Source organism: Akebia trifoliata, chromosome 4 (genome assembly GCF_017979445.1).
Source record: "Akebia trifoliata isolate Shusen 1 chromosome 4, ASM1797944v1, whole genome shotgun sequence".
In the NCBI taxonomy this organism is placed as follows: domain Eukaryota; kingdom Viridiplantae; phylum Streptophyta; class Magnoliopsida; order Ranunculales; family Lardizabalaceae; genus Akebia; species Akebia trifoliata.
In genome coordinates, this window is record NC_141378.1 from 3,489,396 (window position 1) to 3,510,863 (window position 21,468).

Genomic DNA, 21,468 nt, shown 5'->3' on the forward strand with positions numbered 1-21,468 from the left:
TGATTTTTTTTTCTTCTATATATAACTATAAATATTTTTTTAGATTAAATATTTGCATTTGCCGTAAAGTGTTATTCTGTGATTGTTTCATAATTAATCCATTTCTTCATTATATGCAAAAATTAATGTGGAATCTATTCCAACTGATTTGAGAGTATATGATGTCCAAGTCAGTCAAGTAAGATTGGTTAGTTCAACCCATGCTTTTAAAAAAAAAAAAAAAAATTAGATCTAGTCATCTTGATATTGTTCATCAACAAGACGAGTTGGTTTTTGGAGATTGAAAACCACGATTTGGATGAATATTTAGGGATAGAGATTCCTTATATATTTTTCCCTTTTCAAATAAACAAATCGAAATGACTGAAGTTTGATTATTTTAATCATGTTAGGTCTAATTCCTATTACTTTGGTTCAACAAGACAAGTTGGTTTTTGATGATTGAAAACCACGATTCAAAATGGACGGACTTGGCAAATGTGCATCCACTCTCAAAACCCAGTTCATTAAATCATGTTGGTAGGACTATGGTGGTGTAAATGGATACCCATTTAACCCAAATCAATTCTCAATTGGACGGTTTTGAGTGATTGAGTCCCTTACTAAAATAGATTAGAGTCCCCCTTAACTTACTTACTAAGGGTCCTTGCGTTCACCTCTTGGCGTCTAAAAACATGATATGATGCTTCATGGTTGTAGTGGACGAAATTCTATGAATTTTGATTTTGATTTTTTTTTTTTTTTTTGAAGTTCTTTTTCACCGTTGAATTTGATTTTTAAGTTTAGGAGTTATGTGAAAGTTCAGTAACCGTCTATTTTCAAAACCTAGGATCTAATTAACTTTTGGATCTGAGTTTTTCAATGAAATGTAGAGGGACATGGTGTTGGATTTCCGATGTGGTAATCCATTTTAGCAAAACAACTCTTAGTAAGGCTCAAGATTTTACTATGGAGCAACGAAAGGGTTTCACAACCCATTTATATAGTGGTGTATCTTGGAACCGAACCATTTGAGAATCAGAACCGATAGGAATCGAATTAGAACCGACCCATTGAAACCGCTAAGCTGAAATCATTTACGATTCTAGTGGACAGCCAGATATTAGGATGAACCCGCAGCATTGTTATTAAAATAATTCCGGCACTATCGCACATTTTTTCACACCAAAAATGAAAAACCGCGCAATTTGAACTTCGAACCTTTTCGCTCCCTTTCTCTCTGAACTTTATAGTACTGAAATCTATTTTATATTTCGAGAGAGAGAGAGAGAGAGAGAGAAGCAGAGATTTCAGATGAAGAGAAAAACCCTAAAGAGGAGTGGTAGTAGTAAGAGAGGGAAGAGGAAATTGAAGGGTACACTCGCAGAGCATCTGATGGTTCAGCTAGGGCAAGTCTCTTTGTTTCCTCTCCAACAGTCCTCCTCTTCTTCCTCCAACCCTTCTAACTTCCAGAAGTTTCTAGAAGACGAAAAATCTCATCGTCCCTCTTCGCTCTCCCTTGACATTGATGTCGACAATCTCGATGAGAAAGATTTCATTCTCAGTCAGGATTTCTTCTGGTAATTCTTTCTTCATCTACTTATCTGTTTTTCTTATTTCAATTAGGGTTTATTGATTTAGCTCAATTTCTTCACTTTCTATGAATGATGAGTTTCAGTTAGGGTTTGTTAGTCTAGTTCATTTTCAAATTTATACCGATTTTCTTCCAATCCAGTGAGGTGATGGCCCCATTTATTCAGATATGTAGATCGATGAGGTGGTCCACCCATTGGTGGTCGATAGGGAGAATTTGAGTTCCTATTTAGTTGATAATTATAGATCACTAATCTTTAGTTAATTTTGTTCGAGTTGCCCCAAATTGTAAGATTGAGCATTTTGATAATTCAAACAGTGATCTCTAAATTATTCTTTTTTTCCCTTGATTTGATGAAGCACACCAGATTATATCACCCCAGATGGGCAACAAATCTCCACCACTTTGGATTGCAATAAGGTAATTTTAATTGCAAAATTAGATGCTACTCTGAGTATTTTACTCTAAGATCCATAAGGGAAAAAAACATTTTTGATCATCTGCTTTGTTTCAGGAAAACATGCCCTGCCCCAAATCACCAGAAAAGATGACCACTGGTAGAAGCAAACGATATCGACATGGTAGGGTAGCTTCTTATATCGATTTTTATTTTTACGTTCCCTCTAGTACTTGAATCTTTCTCTGATGATACATCAAGTGCCATGATATATTTATTTGTAAAATTCCACATAAATCGGGTAATTTGATTGTGGATTTGGATATTTCTGTCTATATTTATTGGTAGAATTCCATATAAATCTGGTAATTTGATTGTGGATGTGGATACCCAGCATCCATCCAACACAGGAAAACTGTGTGGGCCATTGAATTTGTATGGTTATTTCTAACTAACACACTCAAGACCAAGGGAGTCTGCACATTGGGAACTTTGTGCACACCTCTGATCTGAAGAACGGATACTCTTGGTGCAATGCTCTCTGCAGGCTTAGGCTTGTACTGTAAAAGCTATTTGAAGTTTGAATAATCTCAATATCCCCCAATATTTGGGAAAATTCATAGATGTGATGATTCATAAAACATGGGACGTATGTATAATCTAAGAAATTTTAGGTCTTTATACCTACTAGCCCCCCCCCCCCCCCACACACACACACGCACACACCCTTTGAAATTTCATGACTTGAGTAGAATTTGTTTTTTGAATTTTTATCATTTAATCTTTCCTCCCCTTTTACTGTTTTCCATTTGTTCAATGCTTTGGCTGATCTTGACATTTAAATGGCCATCTTTGCTCAGAGGGTTTCTCAACCAATTCTGTTGGTTCCGACTTGCTTTGTCATCAACAAGTAATGGAACTTGCATCAGATATTTTTGGCTCGGATGAACCCAAGACAGAAAAATCACCTGTAACTGGATTAGAAAAGAAGCAGAATTATGTCTCACAATCTGCGGTGGCTTTGCGTTGTCGGGTTATGCCTCCCCCTTGCATCAGGAATCCATATCTAAAGGAAACTGCAGAAATGGATTTAGATCCCTTTGGAAGCCGAAGAGTGAAATCTACAGGTACAAGTTTGATTAATTATTTCTTTATGGAGTTAATGAATAATAATCGTACAACGCCTAATCTGTTTTTTGATCTCAAGATGATTGCTTCTAACATCTTTTTGGAGAGGGAAGGTGGGATCTAACTTGCAACATCAGCCTACAGGGTCATCTAGTTGATATAGTTAAACATTTAAAATGGGTTATTACAGAATTATTACATGGGACATTCAGCCTTTCTAGAGAATGTGCTCTGGCCTAAGTTACAAATATGTTTGACACTCTATATCTGTACGACACTGATCCATGTGTCCATTTCTAACGCATAATTGTATATTTAAAACAAGACAATGACATGTATGATTTGGAAGACAATGATGTTAGAATGAAACTTACTAAAGCAAGATAGCAAAACTAAAGAGGAAACAATATATTCTAAGAACTGAAAAATGAGAAGGCATACTTAATACACACACACATATATGTATGTATGTATGTATATATATTTCAAAATAGATTTAAAAAAGCTGTTAGGTGGTGACCAAGAACTGTATCTTAGTTCAAAATGGCTATTTCATCTCTTCTTACGTGTTTCATACTTTCATTATTTATGTTGTTAGTTGCAGGTTCTTTCCCTGCAGTTGTTGGTGGAGATGGTCTATCACGTTACCGAACTGATTTCCATGAGATTGAGGTGTTTGAATTCCTAGACATTTTAGGCTTTTCTGCGCTATTAATTATGTTTCTCCATATATTCTTTTAGTGTGCCTACCAGTGGCCTTAATTTGTGATTTATCCTATTTCATCCAGCAAATTGGCTATGGGAACTTCAGCCGTGTTTTCAAAGTTTTGAAGAGGATTGACGGTTGCATGTATGCTGTGAAACATAGCATAAAGCAGTTACGTCAAGACACGGAAAGGTACATTTATATTCTTCTCAATGCATGAACTCATTGCTAGAACAAGTTGCTTATACTGTTGAGTTGGCAGGAGGCGAGCGTTGATGGAGGTTCAAGGTCTAGCTGCTTTAGGTATGGTGATAAAATCACTAAATTCTTTTTCTCCTCTTCTCCATGTTCGTGACGTTGAAAATCAATCTTGCTTAGGATCTCACGAAAACATTGTTGGGTATCATACTTCTTGGTTTGAAAATGAGCAACTCTACATCCAGATGGAGCTCTGCGATAGCAGCGTGTCCGTCAACAATTCTTCTCAATTATTGACGAAGGGAGAAGTCCTGGAAGCTATGCATCAGGTTCTTAACTCTTAATTCTCATTGTCTTATAAATAAGATCCTTGCTTTTATGTTTTCAATTGTTAGAAGTTTCATTAACATTTTTTATACTTGTCAGATAGAGTAGTTATTATGACATACAGACAAATGCATTTCAAATTATAAAATTTTGTTCAATCGACCACAAATTTTTGGGCTAAGGCTTTGGTGGAGTACTAACCCATAGAAGGAATAAATATTGTGTTTGAAGGAGCTTTTCATGAGTGAATGAAGATGGCAAAATATTTAATATCACAGTGAAATCTCTCAAATGTCTTGATATAGTTTCAGCAGAAAGATTGACTAGGAAACTAAACGTTATAAAAATCAACAAGAATGCTTCCAAAACAAGCTATGAAAATATAACCACATAAACTACAGATTATAGGAACCCATGATAACTCTTTTGAAAAGGCTACACATGTCCATGGAAGGTCTTTCTTTCGGTGAAAGTATCTGCAATTTAATTGTCAGCAAAGGTAAAGGGTTGATGAAGCTAGTGCTCTCCTTGACAAATAAAATTACTTTATGCTTTACTTTTGTGTGATTTGTCCATTCTGAAGTGCTTCATCCATTGTCTTTTTTCTAGATTGCATTTTTCATTCAGTACATGAATTTCCGGCTCCTTCACTAAATGTCATTTATATGTGATACCAAGATATCTTTCAGATTGCCAAGGCATTGCAGTTCATACATGAACAAGGAATAGCTCATTTGGACGTAAAACCCGACAATATTTATGTCAAGAATGGTGTTTATAAGCTTGGTGATTTTGGTTGTGCAACGCTCATTGACAGAAGCTTACCTGTTGAAGAGGGTGATGCACGATATATGCCTCAAGAGATTCTGAACGACAAATATGAGCATCTCGACAAGGTTGACATATTCTCCTTAGGAGCCACCATCTATGAACTTGTCAGAGGATCACCTTTGCCAGAGTCTGGGCCTCAGTTTTTGAACCTTAGAGAGGGGAAGATCCCACTCCTTCCTGGACATTCTATGCAGTTCCAGAACTTACTCAAGGTAAGATACCAATGTTTTTCCTTCAATATTACTTGAGATTCTTTTGGAAAGAAGCAGCATTATTGTGTCTTTGCTTTCTCTTCTGTGATCTCTGATATAAGTTTTATGAGATTGAGCTGTTATATTATTAGCTTGAACTTCAAAATAACAAGTTTAGCAATTTATAGGACTTCACCATGGAACTTCCATCAAAGATTTTTCAGGGTGAAACACACCCACTGAAAAATCAATTAACATATATCCGTTAGTATCTCGCTAAATTTATGTTAATGAACTCATTAAAGACTCAAAAAAAAATATGAAGGATATCAGGGCAAAAAAACCCCACTTTTTTTAAAAAATAAATAAAGAAAAAAAATTCTGTGTATGTAGCCTCTTTTCTTCTATTTCAATTGACATAAACTGATCTATTTTTTGATTCCATCATCCTATCAGGCAATGGTAGACCCAGACCCAGTTCGACGACCTTTTGCTAAAGAATTAGTAGAAAATCCCATCTTCGACAAGGGCCGAAGAACTGTAAGAACCATGTAATACTTCTGATACTATATTTTGATGGATCAAAAGTGCCAATATTGTGTATGCAGACAGTTCTGGCCAGTTGAACCAAGTTAAAAACACAGGAAATCTTTGTCCCAAACGGCCAATTTTGAAGCTTCAGATGGTCTGCAACCAGCAGTTCTAGCCCTAATATTTGTACCAATTTTGCTTATAAGTGGTGCAAGTTTTGTAAAGAAAAGCATGGAATAATGTACTTATTTTGTGAAGGTGGTAAGGAATGCATGGCTCATGCTGCAAGTCCCTTATTAATGTTAGTATTGTGGACAGTGTAACTTGTTATTATCTTGAACTAACGGTTCCATTATAACTTCTTTTATTGATCAGATGGTCATGCCCATCTGATTAAGAGTTAAAACAAGTACATCTAAAAAAGAAACCCTGTGGAAGGGTTAGAATTTTAATTTTATATGGACAATCTGATTCGTGATTTGAGGCCTTTTATTATCACAGGCTTTGTGAGAATGTCAACCTGTCTGTTATCAGCTGCTGATGGAAAATATTTGAATCCAAGGATAGAAATCATCGATCAGTGTGAATTTTGGTTTACATGCCTATGGAAATATATAGGCCCACATTCATGGTTTTATAGGCCTGGAAGAGCTTGCTAGACGTGGGTGTAAAAACTTTGATTTTCAGGAAAAAAAATAGCTTGAATCTGAGGGTTAGAAATCACAATCAGACTGATTTTCTTAGGTATTCAAAGTCAGCACAAAAGGATTGTGGTATAATGGTTTCAAATCTCATCTAAGATTGAGATGACTCACCCTAGTCATCTCAGTATTGTTCACAAAGGAGATGGATTTTCATGGTGTCTCGGGTTTCACACACTCACAAGGAGATTGTCCACTAACTCCAACTCCAACTTTTTTTTTTAGGTAGGGACTCCAACCAAAATCATATAAATGTGCTTTATTTGGTTGGTCCACTCAAATAGTGGTTTGATATCACTTTTTCATGCTTGGGTTGTGATAAGCTGGACCACTTTAACAGAACTCCAGGTGGTAAGAAGTTCACTGATCTTGCAGTTACGACGAGAATACAAAAGTTAGACTCAATCATGTTTCCCTTGGTGCATCCAGGGTTTATCTGTTTCAAGTTGACAGCATTCTGCACCTTCTTCCTTTGGGTGGCTGTGGAATAGTATTCTGATGATGAACCAAATTATCCGTCATGTCATGGGTTCATTTATTCTAATTTTCACTTGCTTTGTAAGGACAATGGAAGTCGGAAGACCATCTTGTCATCCATTGTTAGATATCCCATGAAATATGTGATAAATTTGGGGGTCCAACTCAAAACCAATTTGCAATGAGTAGGCCCAGGAGATTATAACGAGAGAGACAAGGAAAATTTTATCCAATGTAGGACTTAACTCAACAATATGGTCCCACTTTATGTCTCTCTCCAACATTCTTGGTTGCTTCCCTGATTCGGTGTACTCTTTGTTAGTGGGTTGACAGTTTCTTGATAGGCCTTTCTCAGCTTTTAAAAAGATTATGTGGTGTATTTCATGGGAATGAGGAGGTATAATTGCATCTGCAAGAATCAAGAGCTCTCACCTGGGGGATTATCATCGCAATTCTGGAGTTTTTATTTACTGGTGTAAATTGCTTAAAGAATTCAAATGGATGTTTCTAGAGAATCTTTTGGAGAGATGGGATTGGATTCTTTTAGCATTAGATGTAATGAGGGAAGCTTTTTGAGGGCTATGGAGGTGTCGGTTGTATGCCTTTCTGCTTTCCTTGTATTTAGTTGGTCACCTCGACCTTTGCTTTGGAATGAAATGGGTATCCTTGAAAATAAAATGCTTGTCCCACACCAACCAACAGACCAACGAAACAGTTACTTTTCATTTTGAATATGGTCAGATCATTATATCAGCTTTATATCTCAAAACAGAAATGTCAGGGAACATAGACTCTGAATCTGAATGCAAGGAGTAAAGGAAAAAAGAAAAAGAAAATTTGAGTGATGAACAAGAACTTTACGATTCCGATACTTCAAAATCATGAGAGCATTATGAGATACAGACATGTAAGTAACAGTATTATTGATAAGAAATAAACAAGCAACAAGTACTCTAAATCATAAAGATCTAGGTGGTTTCTCCAATAATGCAGAAAGAAAAACTTCATCTTTTGATTTAGGAGAAATAACCCACTTATATTTCCTGTACCTGAACTGCAGGAACATGTACATGTAGTCGTCCAAATCCTTCCTACTACAGAAAAATCGGTCTATCCAAAGCAACCCTCCTGGCCTCAAAATTCGATCCCAATCAAACAAGATGAAGTCCATCAATTGCAGGTCGATCCAGCCATCCAAAAGCCCAGTTGTATGAATCAAGTCCATTGTGTTATCGAAGAACGGGAGTCATTGATTCAACGTCATGTATAGAGGAACCAAACCTCGAAGTGCGATCATCTTGTTGAAAGGGGCTCCGAGGTTTAAAGCAGTCGAGATGATCGTCACATTTTGTTCTTTCATCCTCGCAGCAAAAGTCACTGTACCAACACCGAAGTCCAAACCTATCCTTATCTCCCCGGGTTTGATTGCCAATACATCACTTATTAAAAAATTGATAGGAAGTGAGCTGTTACGGACCCATTTAACCCTTTCTTTGTCCATTTCAAAAATCCAGTACATTTGGAATAACCTCGCTTGGGGTTTGTGCTCGATAAGCAGTTGAAGTTCCTGCACATGTGATTGCTCCAACGAACATTTCTATCATCTGGTGATCTCCACAGAGACTCGTTAATCGGGTAGGGCTTCTGATAGAGCTTAGATGCCCTTGTCAAGCATCACCTCCGAGGCAACGGGTTGCACCCATTAACCATAAGCTTCTGCGCTAGGTTCCAGTCGTCTTTGCAATAAGAACCAATGTCATAATTCATGAACTCTTCCAATTCCTTCTTCATCAGGACACAAGCATGGCCTATCATGTTGTAAATTCTTTCTGTTCCATATATATCGATCTTCCCCACTCGGTTATCTTTTGGGGTTATATACTTTCGTATCTCCTCAATCAAGAAAGAATTAATCAACGGGTCTTCCTTTATTGTCCTGTTATTGATCCCTTCAGTTCTAGGAAGCCGAATCTGTGTAAGAGATATGTGAGCACTATACAGAGTTGGATCACCTACTCTTCTAAAAACTTCTTGTACTCCGACTTTGAAATTCCCGTCTTATCCAAGGTGTTTTTGCTTTTTTCAATCTCTTTCACAGTAGATTCGAGCTTCTCCTGCAAACTTGCAATCTTCAAAAGGACTTCCTCAACGCGATCAGACAAAGATTTTACGTCGAAACCAACATAAACATCATTCGAACTGTAAAAATGGTGGCAAATGTCGTTCTTGTGCAGGAAAAATCCGGCGGAGTAAAACCTGAGGAGACTGGTTATGCTTACAATTATAACAAGCCCTCCTAGTACAATTTGAAGGGAACCCATTATTTTTGAAAGTCTACATTTGGGAAAGCAGAGCCTCCCCATCGTTAATTAGAAGAAAAAAATATTGAATTGTCACGGATCACTATATGTTTCTACTCTTCTTCATAAGTTTAGCAGTTAGAATCTAAAAAAGCTGAAGGGAATACATTTGGGAAAGCAGAGCCTCCCCATCGTTGATTAGAAGAAAAAAATATTGAATTTTCACGGATCACTAAATGTTTCTACTCTTCTTCATAAGTTTAACAGTTAGAATCTAAAAAAGCTTCTGAAATCTAGACTCTAGATTTACAATTGCTCATCCGATCGATTATGCGGAAGAGGAGAAATTAACAATGTTCTTGTTAAATTGAACAGAACCAGACATGAAGTGGAGTTTCAAGCTAATTTAGTATGAATTACGGAAATATAAGATCGAGCTCCAAAATCAACAATAAAGTAAAACTACTGAAAAAGGTCACGAAGTTACCGAAATAGAGAAACACAACCAGTTCTTCCTCAACTTGATATCGAAACCAAAGCTCATGAACTAATCTGTAATTACAGATGAACCTCTGAAACTCTTTCTCCTGTTAAATCTTCCCAAATCATTCAAAATTCAACTAAAAACCCTAAAAACCAGGCCTCGAGCTTGCTTCAACTGCTATCGATCAGTCTCGAAGCTGTAAAATCGTGAACATAAAGCTTTCGTAATCCAACTTTGCAAGATCGATTGGCTGAAATGGCTTGCTTCTCCAAAACGGAGATCAATCGAAACCCTAAAGGTTCGAATCTCGTAATTTAAAACCCTAAAAGCTCGAAAACCTAACAGCTCTGGAATATTATTTAAAAAAGTTAGACGCGTTGACTGTGATAGAGAGATTAGGGTTAGGTTTTCCATGACGCAGACCAGCACTAATAGTTGAGACTAAAAGACGTTTTCGATTCCTTTTTTTCTTTCTTCACTTAAAGAAAGAAACACAAAAATGGTGGTGGTGGTGGGTAGTTGTAGTTCCTCGTGTTGAAACTTGAAACGGTTTCAAACTGATAGGGATCCTGATGTTATAGATCCTGTGGTAATTTTAGTATACTACTACCTATGTTTAAGCTCTATCATATAATACTGATGAAGTCATATATACTCATAACTTCGTTTCAGTCTTTATCCAAGAATGTTGACTTTACGTTTTATAACACAGTTATTTCCATTTTTAGGTTTGATATTAAGGTGGTTATATAATAATAGTACTGCTGAGTCTATGGTATCATTGGCTTAATTTATAGACATGTGGGGGTGTTTGGTGAGGAATATTCTGGGTAGATTTTACTGAGGAAGGGATAGTTCAAGGTTGTTCCTGAATAATTTAGGTTCCCAAATGAAATAAAATTCATACAACCTAGATACCAAGAGATACATACGTAATCGTAGTGGTTTGCTGATTTTTTTTATTTTATTGGGTTGAATGAACTCAATATAATATTATAGCATTTGAGTTAAAGATACATCATATGTTAGAAATATTTATCAATTTTTTTATTTATTTTATACTTATCGTTGATATCTCCATCCTTCGGTTGAGATAAATCCCACGGTCACATGCACCTATCCCTTGGAAAGTCCTATGTCCAACTGGTTGAATTGAGGGTTAACCGTACCCTAGAGGGTGGCCCCAAGGAATTCATTGCTTCATGGGGTTTCACATCTTTGACCTACCCTCAATATTATGGCATCTGAGCTAAAGATACATTATATGTTAGAAATATTTGTCAATTTTTTTTTTTTCTTATTGTTAGTATCTCCGTCTTTCGAGTGAGATTAATCCCACGGTCACATGCATTGGCTTCTCGAAAAGTCCTATGTGCAACTGGTTGAGTCTAGTGTCAACCGGGCCTTGGAGGGTGGCTCCAAAGTATTTGTTGCTTCGTGGGGTTTCTAACACTTGACCCACTTTTTCTGAGGAGCTTATCAAAGCTTGGCTTGCCAGTAGGCCAACCCCTTGCGGTTGTTTGAAATATTTATCATAACTTCGTATTAGATGAAGACATTATTTTGATCATTTACTCATTTGACTTGAAGAGATGAATTACACTACATGGAGGGTTTGCTTGATTTTTTTAATCTTCATCTTGTAGTCAGTGTGCCTACTGCTTGGGTTCGGGGGTGGAGTTCTCAAAAAGAATTTTGGGCACCTTACTCCATAATTTCGTCTTTTTACGGATTATAAATTCAAAGTAAAAAACTTGTTTTAGGGTTTCAATGGTGGATTTTCAGTTTGTCGAAGATGGGGTGAGATTGAGATATTGTAACCTTGATTTTCACAAAAATAGTGAAATGATCTCCTCATTGCTCGTGAATGCATGCAAATTGTGTGTCGTGTTCTCTCTTTATTTCTGATTTAAGTTTTTTTTAAATTTAATATTTGCTATATGTCTCTCACCCTATTTTCTAGACATTTAAATACATCTCCATTCTTTATGTTGAAGTTATGAAACTTGTCCTAAAATCTCTTGCAACGCAATGCATGATTTCCAGGCTTCATATTGGCAAAATCTATGCCTTATATATACAATTTTGCTTCAATGTTGGGCCGGAGGTGGTCTTGGCTTGAATAAAATGCATTTTCTAGGGCCGGTCTGGCCCAGTGATTATATGGATCATGTTGAGCTTGATTTAAGATCTAATTAAAACGGCCCATTTATTGCCTTGCCCAATGACATCCTGAGATGTACCACTCTTGTCATTGTTGGAGTTTTTACAGTATTTGGAAGATCAGTGATGAACTAAATCTTTCTTGGAATCAGAGTCCTCAGAACCTTGGCCCAACTGATTGCTCAGACATGCATCCGCCAAAGTGGGGAGGTTGTGGGTTCAATCTCATATCGTGTCAGTTTATTGAATGGGCTTAATGGCCCAATTCGTCTAGAACCATATGGTTCTGTGGGCTCGACTTAGGCTTATTTTTAAGGCTCATCATCAAATGAGTTGAGGAAAGTCTTTTACTCCTATGCATGGTTTTTAAACTCGGTATTTGGTCTCGTCTCGTTCACCTCCGATACCGAGTTGACTTGGACGATACGTCTCGTCTCGTCGAGTCGTCTTGTTCAACATTGAAATAATGGTTTTTAACCATTTAAAAAATCTGAAAAAATCTGAAAAATTCAGGAAAAATTCAGAATTGATTCCTATTAAAAAATGAACCCCTAAAAAAATATAAAATTAAAATATGGGAAAAAATAACTTATCTTTTTCATATTAACACACCCATAGTTATCCCTTCTCAAAGTTTTGAATGTTAAATTTGAAAAATGCTTCATCTTTTCCTATGTTGTGTTTGCATTGTTTTTGGAGTTGTGCTAGAGTGACCTCAAGATCGGATCTCATATCACAAATCTTGACATGAAAGTGGATAGGAGCCATAGATGCTTTTTTTTTATCTATGACATTTTTATGACTAGATGTGTTAATGTGAGGTCCAAGCTTGAGGTCACTTCAGCATTATTATTGTTTTTAAAATTAGAAAAAGGGTGGTCCAATTGGATTCTCCTACCGGATTTCAATAAAATTGATCCACAATCCACATCTATTATTGGATTTGGATATGATTTACCCATAAACCAATCTAATATGATTTTTGGTTCAGATTTCTTATTGAATCGGAAGTCATTCTGCTAAGATTGCCAATGGATCAGATCAAACCCAACCCATCAAGGGCAAAAGGATTAAGGATATTGGTCCTTTAGATATTTATCAAAAAATAGATTTGATCCAAAATCGAACCAGTTATAATTTTCCATCCGTATCCATTTGCACCTAAATATAAACTTTACATTTAGTTTTGAAAATCTAAATTCAGTTAACTCGGTTAACTAGGACGAGATTTTGAAAATCTCGTCCGAGTCAACTCGTTTGTCTCGCGAGTTAATGAAAAAACTGTAATGTCTCGGATATCTCGTTCGTCTCGGACGAGTTTTATGAAAATATTGTTCGAGACGACTCGCATAACTCACGATACGCGGTCGTCTCATGACTCATTGTGAGTTGGTCTCGTTAGGCTGCGATACCGAGTTAACTCGGGTGATATGTCTCGGTCTCGGACGAGTTTAAAAACCATGCTCCTATGTCCTACTTACACCATAATACATGACCTTACTTTGTCTTCCATCAGATACTAATGAAAATGCCTCATCTTCTATCTCTTTCTCAAATCCTTTTGTTTCTCCCTGAAAATCTAACAACTTCAATGTCACTTCAACGTATTCTATATTTTAAGCCACGAGAACAAGAAACAATTCTTTTATTTATTTTTTTTGTTGGGGGTGGGGGGGAAGATCAAGGCATTTCTGCCATTTTCTCAGTCTATCATCAAATACCAAAATCAAGGGGTATCTCTAATTTCACCAAAACCATGGGTTTTCTTGGGTAGGGATTAGGGATCTCTATGATGTAACCTTTTTCAAGAATATAGGTGTAAGCACATTGCCAAATCACATAAATTCTCTGTGTTTTGTGTGATTTTTATTGGAGACTTATTATCTTTTTCCACCTAATTGCCTCCAACCCCTAAAATTGTAACCAAGTTTATTTTCATAGATACAACTAAACACGTCCAAGAAATCCATTATTTTTAAAAGTTATTTTTGTGAAAAACATATTTCCATCCATTCAAACATGTCCTTAATTTTGTAGGGACCGACTAGTTGCACATCACCCAGTACCAGTTGCACTCCATCACTTTAAAAAAAATCCACTTGAACTTCATTATTAGGATTTCACTCTAAAAACTAAAAGTTGTACTGTTTTTCTTTATCTTGAAAATTCATAGAGCGACCACAACATGAAAACTTCATAAACTATAACTTCAATTTGCAAAGTTTTATGATCTACAAATAGAATAAAAATTTGTAGGAACTCTTATTAATGAAGGGTTATTTATCTTCAATATTGGTGTACATTTTTTTTGTAGGATATAACAATAGGGATGAGTTCCATTTTTTTATTTTTAAAGGCAAAAATAAGCAATTTTTTTTTAGATTGGAGTGCAATTGGTTCTAGGTGATGTGCAACTAGTCAATCCCATTTTTTATTATTAAAAGTTCTCGCAGCCCTTGCTTACTTGTATGACTACATCTCTATCTCTTTTACTAGGATAATTTCAATCTTTTTTTTTTTGCTAACCGAGTGTACGTGCCAGCTTGTGCGCACCACAACTAATCTCGGGAGGATTACCACAACAACCCACTGCCATGGTCCCTCAGTTAAATCATGAGAAAAACCCAAGAGTATGCACCTAACCCACACTTCACATGCTCGCCCTTACCACTGATGATCTCAATCTAGATGTTACATGCCTTTACATTAAATAATTGTCTCATTTAAACCTATACCAACCTCTTATTTCAAACTCCTTTATGATGGTCCCCATATTTGCATCCATTTGCTTTTTAACTAATCAAAAAATGTAATAATTAAATCCTAATATCATGTTCATATAGTAGTGTCATGGTTTCATTTATTTAAGATTGATTTTGGTATTTTTGGAAATGATAAGTTAGTAAGAACCAACATATATATAAGTATGAATAAAAATGTTTATAAAAAACTGGGTTTGTTAGAAAGCATGGAAAGCAACATTATAACTGATAATTATATAAGTTGATATATATGACTGTTGAAGTTAAATTTTTCTGACTTAAGAAACTGATGCTTGTAACTGCAGACAATTAAAGAAATTCAAACTCTGGATTCTGAGGCCTATATCAACAGATCTTCATGTCTATTGGGTTTCATTTGTAAAATCTAATATTGGTCTGGATTGATAATTGTGGAGGATATTTCTTGCTAGGTACCAAAGGAGGACGCATGACACCTAGGGATTCGAGTCAAGTATAGAGATACAAGGGTAAGCTCGGTGACTCGGTTACAAATTAACCATGGGTTTGGGTCTTGGTTGGAGAAAAGTAGGGAATAGATCAAAATGAATTAAATCGTCCCTCATTCGGATCATCCATTTGCAATATCAACACATATTCCGAGGTAAACACGTGGCATCATTTGAAGAGGGTTCTTTTCCTTTTTAATGTAATAACTAATTTAGGTAAGGGGAATCTGGTCCATTGTATCTTAGTAGGAGTTATAACTTTTTTAAGGCTTTTCTATAAATAGGCCTTGGAGGCCATGGAAAAGGGGGAGGGAGGTAGAGACAAAAAGGATGGAAAGAGACCATGTAACTGCGAGTTTGATGGTAAAAAGGCTCTTCGAGCCCATGGACGTAGGTATGATTGTCGAACCACGTAAAAAATTTATCTTCTATTTTCGTTTTTAAGTTTTTATTACCATTTTGCGAATAAAATGTGAAAATCATTATGGAGGATGATTTATCCTAAAATCGGCCTCCACAATAATTAAGAAAGATTAAGGTTGAGCATCCTCCATAAATAGTAATTGCTGAGGTTGCCTTTGTATTTTTTTATGACTCAGGATCCAATACGGTGCTCCGTTTTTTAAAATAAAAGTTACGTGTCTATATGACATATTTTTGTTGGAATTTGAAACACCTAGGACTCTTAACCATGCTCACAATCTGATGTGTTTGAAGTTTAAACTCCAACAAATATATACCACGTAGACCCTTAATGTTGTTATAGCTACGGGACACCGTCCTAGTTGGTGAGTCTTTTTTTTATTCCACAATAGTCAGAAAAGCCATCCATTGCGGAACCTCTAAATAAAAAAATTAATTCAATCAAGTATCTTTTCTCGCTTGACTTGAGGACTAGTCCTAGTTGGTGAGTCTTTTTTTATCCCACAGTAGTCACGAAAGCCACACATCGATGAACCTCTAAATAAAAAATTAATTCAATTATCTTTTCTCCCTTGACTTGAGGGCTTGTCTTAGACTGGTGAGTCTTTTTTTATTCCACAGTAGTCAGGAAAGTCATGCATCGATGAATCTCTAAATAAAAAATTAATTCAATCAATTATCTTTTCTCCCTTGACTTGAGGACTTGTCCTAGTTGGTGAGTCTTTTTTAACTCCACAGTAGTCAGGAAAGTCATGCATCGATGAACCTCTAAATAAAAAATTCATTCAATCAATAATCTTTGCTCCCTTGACTTGAGGACTTTTTTTTATATTTACCATGAATAAAAAAACATGAGCAAAAGTCTATTATAGTTTGGGTTCTTATAAGGTCCAATATCATTGGATGGATTTGTATCCAGCTATATTAATGAGTTAATGGAATACAGGCTACTAAACCCAAGATGTATTTATATTATGTGTGGTGCCATTAGACACTTCTCTAAGTATTGATTTGGAATAAAGTATTAGAATCACAGTATCATTATTGGATGGATAAAACAATGTATAGCCAATTGGACAGCTCAGTTTATATTTTTGTATGGTACATTGTCTTTTTTAGCAACGAACCAATTATTTATTAAGTATTCTTCCAAACTACCAATTACCCATTAAAAATGATTTCGTGGTCTATCTTAGTCTTTCTCTTAGAAATTAATGAGTTAAACCTCCCTCTCATGCAAGCTACTTGGATAAATGTACATCCTTGATTTAATAACAGATGCAATGAAGCTTTATGTGTCTTAGTATCACTAATAAAATTTTCATTTTAGATTTAAAATGGGACCTTGTTTAAGATGAGGCATTTAAAATTAGTAGATATGACCTACAATAATAAGGTGTAGCTTAAATTAAACATAAGAACATTTTAACGGGATTTTAAGTTCTATAAGAGTATCAATGGATCTGATACCATAAAACTGTATTCATTCAGATCTATATTTTAAAAAAATCATAATTATAGGTAAACTATTTGTATAGACAAAACATACTCTTACTCAGGTGTGCTTGATCCTCAAAAAAATTGCTCCACACTATTCTAACATAATCTATCCAAATTTCAATGCAAAGATGATGTGGTGTATCAAGCTACACTTTATCACAGTACATCATGTCTCTCATACTTCAATATATTTTTATTAAAATAGATGGTTATACATTTTTTAATTTTTTTAATCCACTATATATGTATGTGTGTGTGCGCGCGCACGTGCGTGTTTTTCCAACAATTAGTTTAGCACCATAAGTATTTTTCAATTTAATTAAAAGATAGATTATTTTACTCTTTTGTCTTTTTGGAATCAAGGCTATTATAACATGAAGTTATAAGTTATTTAACTAGAAGAGACATATACCTTAAATGTTCTAAAAGACAAATAAAAAATAAAAAATAAAGAGTGATAATATCTGAATTAACATGAGACATGATTGAATGCAGCAACAAAATATTCTTCCACCAAACCCAAATTTTTGGAATTAGTCTTTAACCAACATTCAAGCTGAAATGCTGAATAAAACCCAAAAGACTTTGATTTATTAGTGACCTCCCGGAAAAGAAAATTATTGTGTTTTTTTCAAGATTACTAACGTCTCTGAAATTAATGGCCCGTGTGGATGCAAGAGCCAAAAATACTTAGAACATAAGTACCGTCTAAAATACAAAGAATAATATTCATACATGCCCTTGCAAGTTCTTTTAAAAAAGAAAAAAATTGGTAACAAGGGTTAAAGTCATTTTGAGTCAAGGAGTCACAAATAATGGCAATTCCATACTATACCCCAAAGAAATCAAGGGTATATATCTATTATTATCATATATATATAATCTCTTGTAAACAACATAGTGTATATGTTATATATAGAGAAAGCCAAAGGACACCCGGTTCTAATGTTCTTCTTACGGTAGCAAGACTTCTCTTCTTCACCCTAAATGAAGGAGAATTCCCTGGTTTTTGTCTTCCTCTAGTGAAAGCAAATCCCGAGATTTATGTTCACTGAAAGACAAATTCCCTTTTCAGATCACCAACAACAAGGAAGAAAGAAGAAAGTTTGAAAAAGAAAGACAAATTTCAATAATTATTATCTAAATCTCTTCTTCTTCTTCTCTTCTTCGTTTTCAATGTCAAACATAACAGGTGATAGTAGGAGCTTCTCTTCTGGTAACACTGGTGAAGAAGAAGTCCAACAACAACAACATCAACAGCTACAACATCACTTCCATGACTCGAACTCGCAACCTTCGGGCACTGGAACTAATAGCACTGGTTCCACCTCTCAACAACAACCATCAGCAAATAGTAATTACAGATTAGTCCATTTCTAACGCATAATTGTATATTTAAATTGCCTTGAAGATAAGTTGCTTGATATTAAAAAATTCGATCAATGAGGTTGAGTTATTAAGATGCTAATTTGATGACTTGTTTTGAGCAGGGACATGACAATGACGTTACAATGAAGCATTCTAAAACAAGATAACAAAACTAAAGAGGAAACAATACATTCTAAGAACTGAAAAATGAAAAGGCATACTTAGTATACACACACACACACACACACACACACACACACACACACACACACATATGTATGTATATATATTTCAAAATAAATTTTAAAAAGCTGCTAGGTGGTGACCAAAAACTGTATCTTAGTTCGAAATGACTATTTCATCTCTTCATACTTTCATTATTTATGTTGTTAGTTGCAGGTTCTTTCCCTGCAGTTGTTGGTGGAGATGGTCTATCACGTTACCGAACTGATTTCCATGAGATTGAGGTGTTTGAATTCCTAGACATTTTAGGCTTTTCTGCGCTATTAATTATGTTTCTCCATATATTCTTTTAGTGTGCCTACCAGTGGCCTTAATTTGTAATTTATCCTATTTCATCCAGCAAATTGGCTATGGGAACTTCAGCCGTGTTTTCAAAGTTTTGAAGAGGATTGACGGTTGCATGTATGCTGTGAAACATAGCATAAAGCAGCTACATCAAGACGCGGAAAGGTACATTTATATTCTTCTCAATGCATGAACTCTCCTTGCTAGATAAATTGCTTATACTGTTGAGTTGGCAGGAGGCAAGCGTTGATGGAGGTTCAAGCTCTAGTTGCTTTAGGTATGGTGATAAAATCACTAAATTCTTTTTCTCCTTCTCTTCTCCATGTTCTTGACGTTGAAAATCAATCTTGCTTAGGATCTCACGAAAATATTGTTGGGTATCATACTTCTTGGTTTGAAAACGAGCAACTCTACATCCAGATGGAGCTCTGCGATAGCAGCTTGTCCGTCAACAATTCTTCTCAATTATTGACTAAGGGAGAAGTCCTGGAAGCTATGCATCAGGTTCTTAACTCTTAATTCTCATTGTCTTATAAATAAGATCCTTGCTTTTATGTTTTCAATTGTTAGAAGTTTCATTAACATTTTTTTATACTTGGCAGGTAGTGGGGTTATTATGACATGCAGACAAATGCATTTCTAATTATTAAATTTTGTTCAATCGACCACAAATTTTTGGGCTAAGGCTTTGGTGGAGTACTAACCCATAGAAGGAATAAATATTGTATTTGAAGGAGCTTTTCATGAGTGAATGAAGATGGCAAAATATTTAATATCACAGTGAAATCTCTCAAATGTCTTGATATAGTTTCAGCAGAAAGATTGACTAGGAAACTACACGTAATAAAAATCAACAAGAATGCTCCCAAAACAAGCTATGAAAATATAACCACATAAACTACAGATTATAGGAACCCATGATAACTCTTTTGAAAAGGCTACACATGTCCATGGAAGGTCTTTCTTTCGGTGAAAGTATCTGCAATTTAATTGTCAGCAAAGGTAAGGATTGATGCTCTCCTTGACAAATAAAATTACTTTAATCCTTTACTTGTGATTTGTCCATTCTGAAGTACTTGATCCATTCTCTTTTTTCTAGATTGCATTTTTCATTCAGTGCATGAATTTCCGGTTCCCTTCACTAAATGTCATTTCTGAATAATATTGTGATACCAAAATCTCTTTCAGATTGCCAAGGCATTGCAGTTCATACATGAACAAGGAATAGCTCATATGGACGTAAAACCCGACAATATTTATGTCAAGAATGGTGTTTATAAGCTTGGTGATTTTAATTGTGCAACGCTCATTGACAGAAGCTTACCTGTTGAAGAGGGTGATGTACGATATATGCCTCAAGAGTTTCTGAACAACAATTATGAGCATCTCGACAAGGTTGACATATTCTCCTTTGGAGCCACAATCTATGAACTTGTCAGAGGATCACGTTTGCCTGTTTCTGGGCCTCAGTTTTTGAACCTTAGAGCGGAGAAGATTCCACTCCTTCCTGGACATTCTATGCAGTTCCAGAACTTAATCAAGGTAAGACACCAATGTTTTTCCTTCAATATTACTTGAGATTCTCTTGGAAAGAAGCAGCATTATTGTGTTTTTGCTTTCTCTTCTGTAATCTCTGATATAAGTTTTATGAGATTGAGCTGTTATATTATTAGCTTGAACTTCAAAATAGCAAGTTTAGCAATTTATAGGACTTTACCATAGAATTTCCATCAATGATATCTCACTCGTAAGTACCCGTTGTATGTCAAGAAGAGATGTGCAGGATATCAGGGTGAAACGCACCCACTGAAAAATCAATTAACATATATCTGTCGGTATCTCGCTAAATTTATGTTAATGAACTCATTAAAGACTCAAAAAAAATATGAAGGATATTGCCACCTTTTAAAAAAAAAATTAAAGAAAAAAAAATTCTGTGTATGTAGCCTCTTTTCTTCTTTTTCAATTGACATAAATTGATCTATTTATTGATTCCATCATCTTATCAGGCAATGGTAGACCCAGACCCAGTTCGACGACCTTCTGCTAAAGAATTGGTAGAAAATCCTATCTTCGACAAGGGTCGAAGAACTGCAAGAACCATGTAATACTTCTGATACTATGTTTTGACGGATCAAAAGGAGCAATATTGTGTATGCAGACAGTTCTCGCCAGTTGAACAAAAATTAAAAAAACAGGAAATCCTTGTCCGGAACGACCAATTTTGAAGCTTCAGATGGTCTGCAACCAGCAGTTCTAGCCCTAATATTTATACAAGCTTTGCTTATAAGTGGTGCAAGTTTTGTAATGAAAAACATGGAATAATGTACTTATTTTGTGAAGGTGGTAAGGAATGCATAGCTCATGCTGCAAGTCCCTTATTAATGTTAGTATTGTTGACCATGAACTAACT

The 21,468-nt window shown here is 35.5% G+C and overlaps 2 protein-coding genes and 1 pseudogene across 4 annotated transcripts; 2 read left to right on the forward strand and 1 right to left on the reverse strand.

Annotated features, from left to right (window-relative positions):
• The first annotated feature begins 1,171 nt into the window (after positions 1 to 1,171).
• Positions 1,172 to 5,990, forward strand: LOC147403014 (wee1-like protein kinase). 3 transcript variants are annotated; one of them, XM_086438457.1, is made up of 10 exons: positions 1,172 to 1,559; positions 1,933 to 1,993; positions 2,088 to 2,154; positions 2,882 to 3,097; positions 3,697 to 3,770; positions 3,887 to 3,996; positions 4,067 to 4,107; positions 4,183 to 4,331; positions 5,019 to 5,372; positions 5,808 to 5,990. In XM_086438457.1, exons 1-10 carry the CDS (start codon positions 1,294 to 1,296, stop codon positions 5,904 to 5,906), a joined length of 1,437 nt encoding a protein of 478 aa, XP_086294583.1. In that variant the 5' UTR covers positions 1,172 to 1,293; the 3' UTR covers positions 5,907 to 5,990. The 3 variants fall into 3 exon arrangements, with proteins under 3 accessions (XP_086294583.1, XP_086294581.1, XP_086294582.1); XM_086438455.1 differs by having other exon boundaries at positions 1,177 to 1,559; positions 2,831 to 3,097; XM_086438456.1 differs by having other exon boundaries at positions 1,178 to 1,559; positions 2,831 to 3,097; positions 3,703 to 3,770.
• Positions 5,991 to 7,902: 1,912 nt separating this feature from the next.
• Positions 7,903 to 10,338, reverse strand: LOC147403015 (putative methyltransferase At1g29790; annotated as a pseudogene).
• Positions 10,339 to 18,899: 8,561 nt separating this feature from the next.
• LOC147403016 (wee1-like protein kinase) lies at positions 18,900 to 21,343 on the forward strand. Its single transcript, XM_086437622.1, has 6 exons — positions 18,900 to 18,994; positions 19,111 to 19,220; positions 19,292 to 19,332; positions 19,411 to 19,559; positions 20,244 to 20,597; positions 21,065 to 21,343. Exons 1-6 carry the CDS (start codon positions 18,911 to 18,913, stop codon positions 21,161 to 21,163), a joined length of 837 nt encoding a protein of 278 aa, XP_086293748.1. The 5' UTR covers positions 18,900 to 18,910; the 3' UTR covers positions 21,164 to 21,343.
• The last annotated feature ends 125 nt before the right edge of the window (positions 21,344 to 21,468 follow it).

Bases quoted from the DNA above. Each gene is read 5' to 3' on its own strand.
- LOC147403016 (XM_086437622.1), top strand. From the start codon at position 18,911: ATGTTGTTAGTTGCAGGTTCTTTCCCTGCAGTTGTTGGTGGAGATGGT. The intron at 18,995-19,110 runs GTGTTTGAATTC...TATTTCATCCAG, and splicing joins CTGATTTCCATGAGATTGAG to CAAATTGGCTATGGGAACTT. The intron at 19,560-20,243 runs GTTCTTAACTCT...AATCTCTTTCAG, and splicing joins TCCTGGAAGCTATGCATCAG to ATTGCCAAGGCATTGCAGTT.
- LOC147403014 (XM_086438455.1), top strand. From the start codon at position 1,294: ATGAAGAGAAAAACCCTAAAGAGGAGTGGTAGTAGTAAGAGAGGGAAG. The intron at 2,155-2,830 runs GTAGGGTAGCTT...ATCTTTGCTCAG, and splicing joins AAGCAAACGATATCGACATG to AGGGTTTCTCAACCAATTCT. The intron at 3,098-3,696 runs GTACAAGTTTGA...TTATGTTGTTAG, and splicing joins CCGAAGAGTGAAATCTACAG to TTGCAGGTTCTTTCCCTGCA.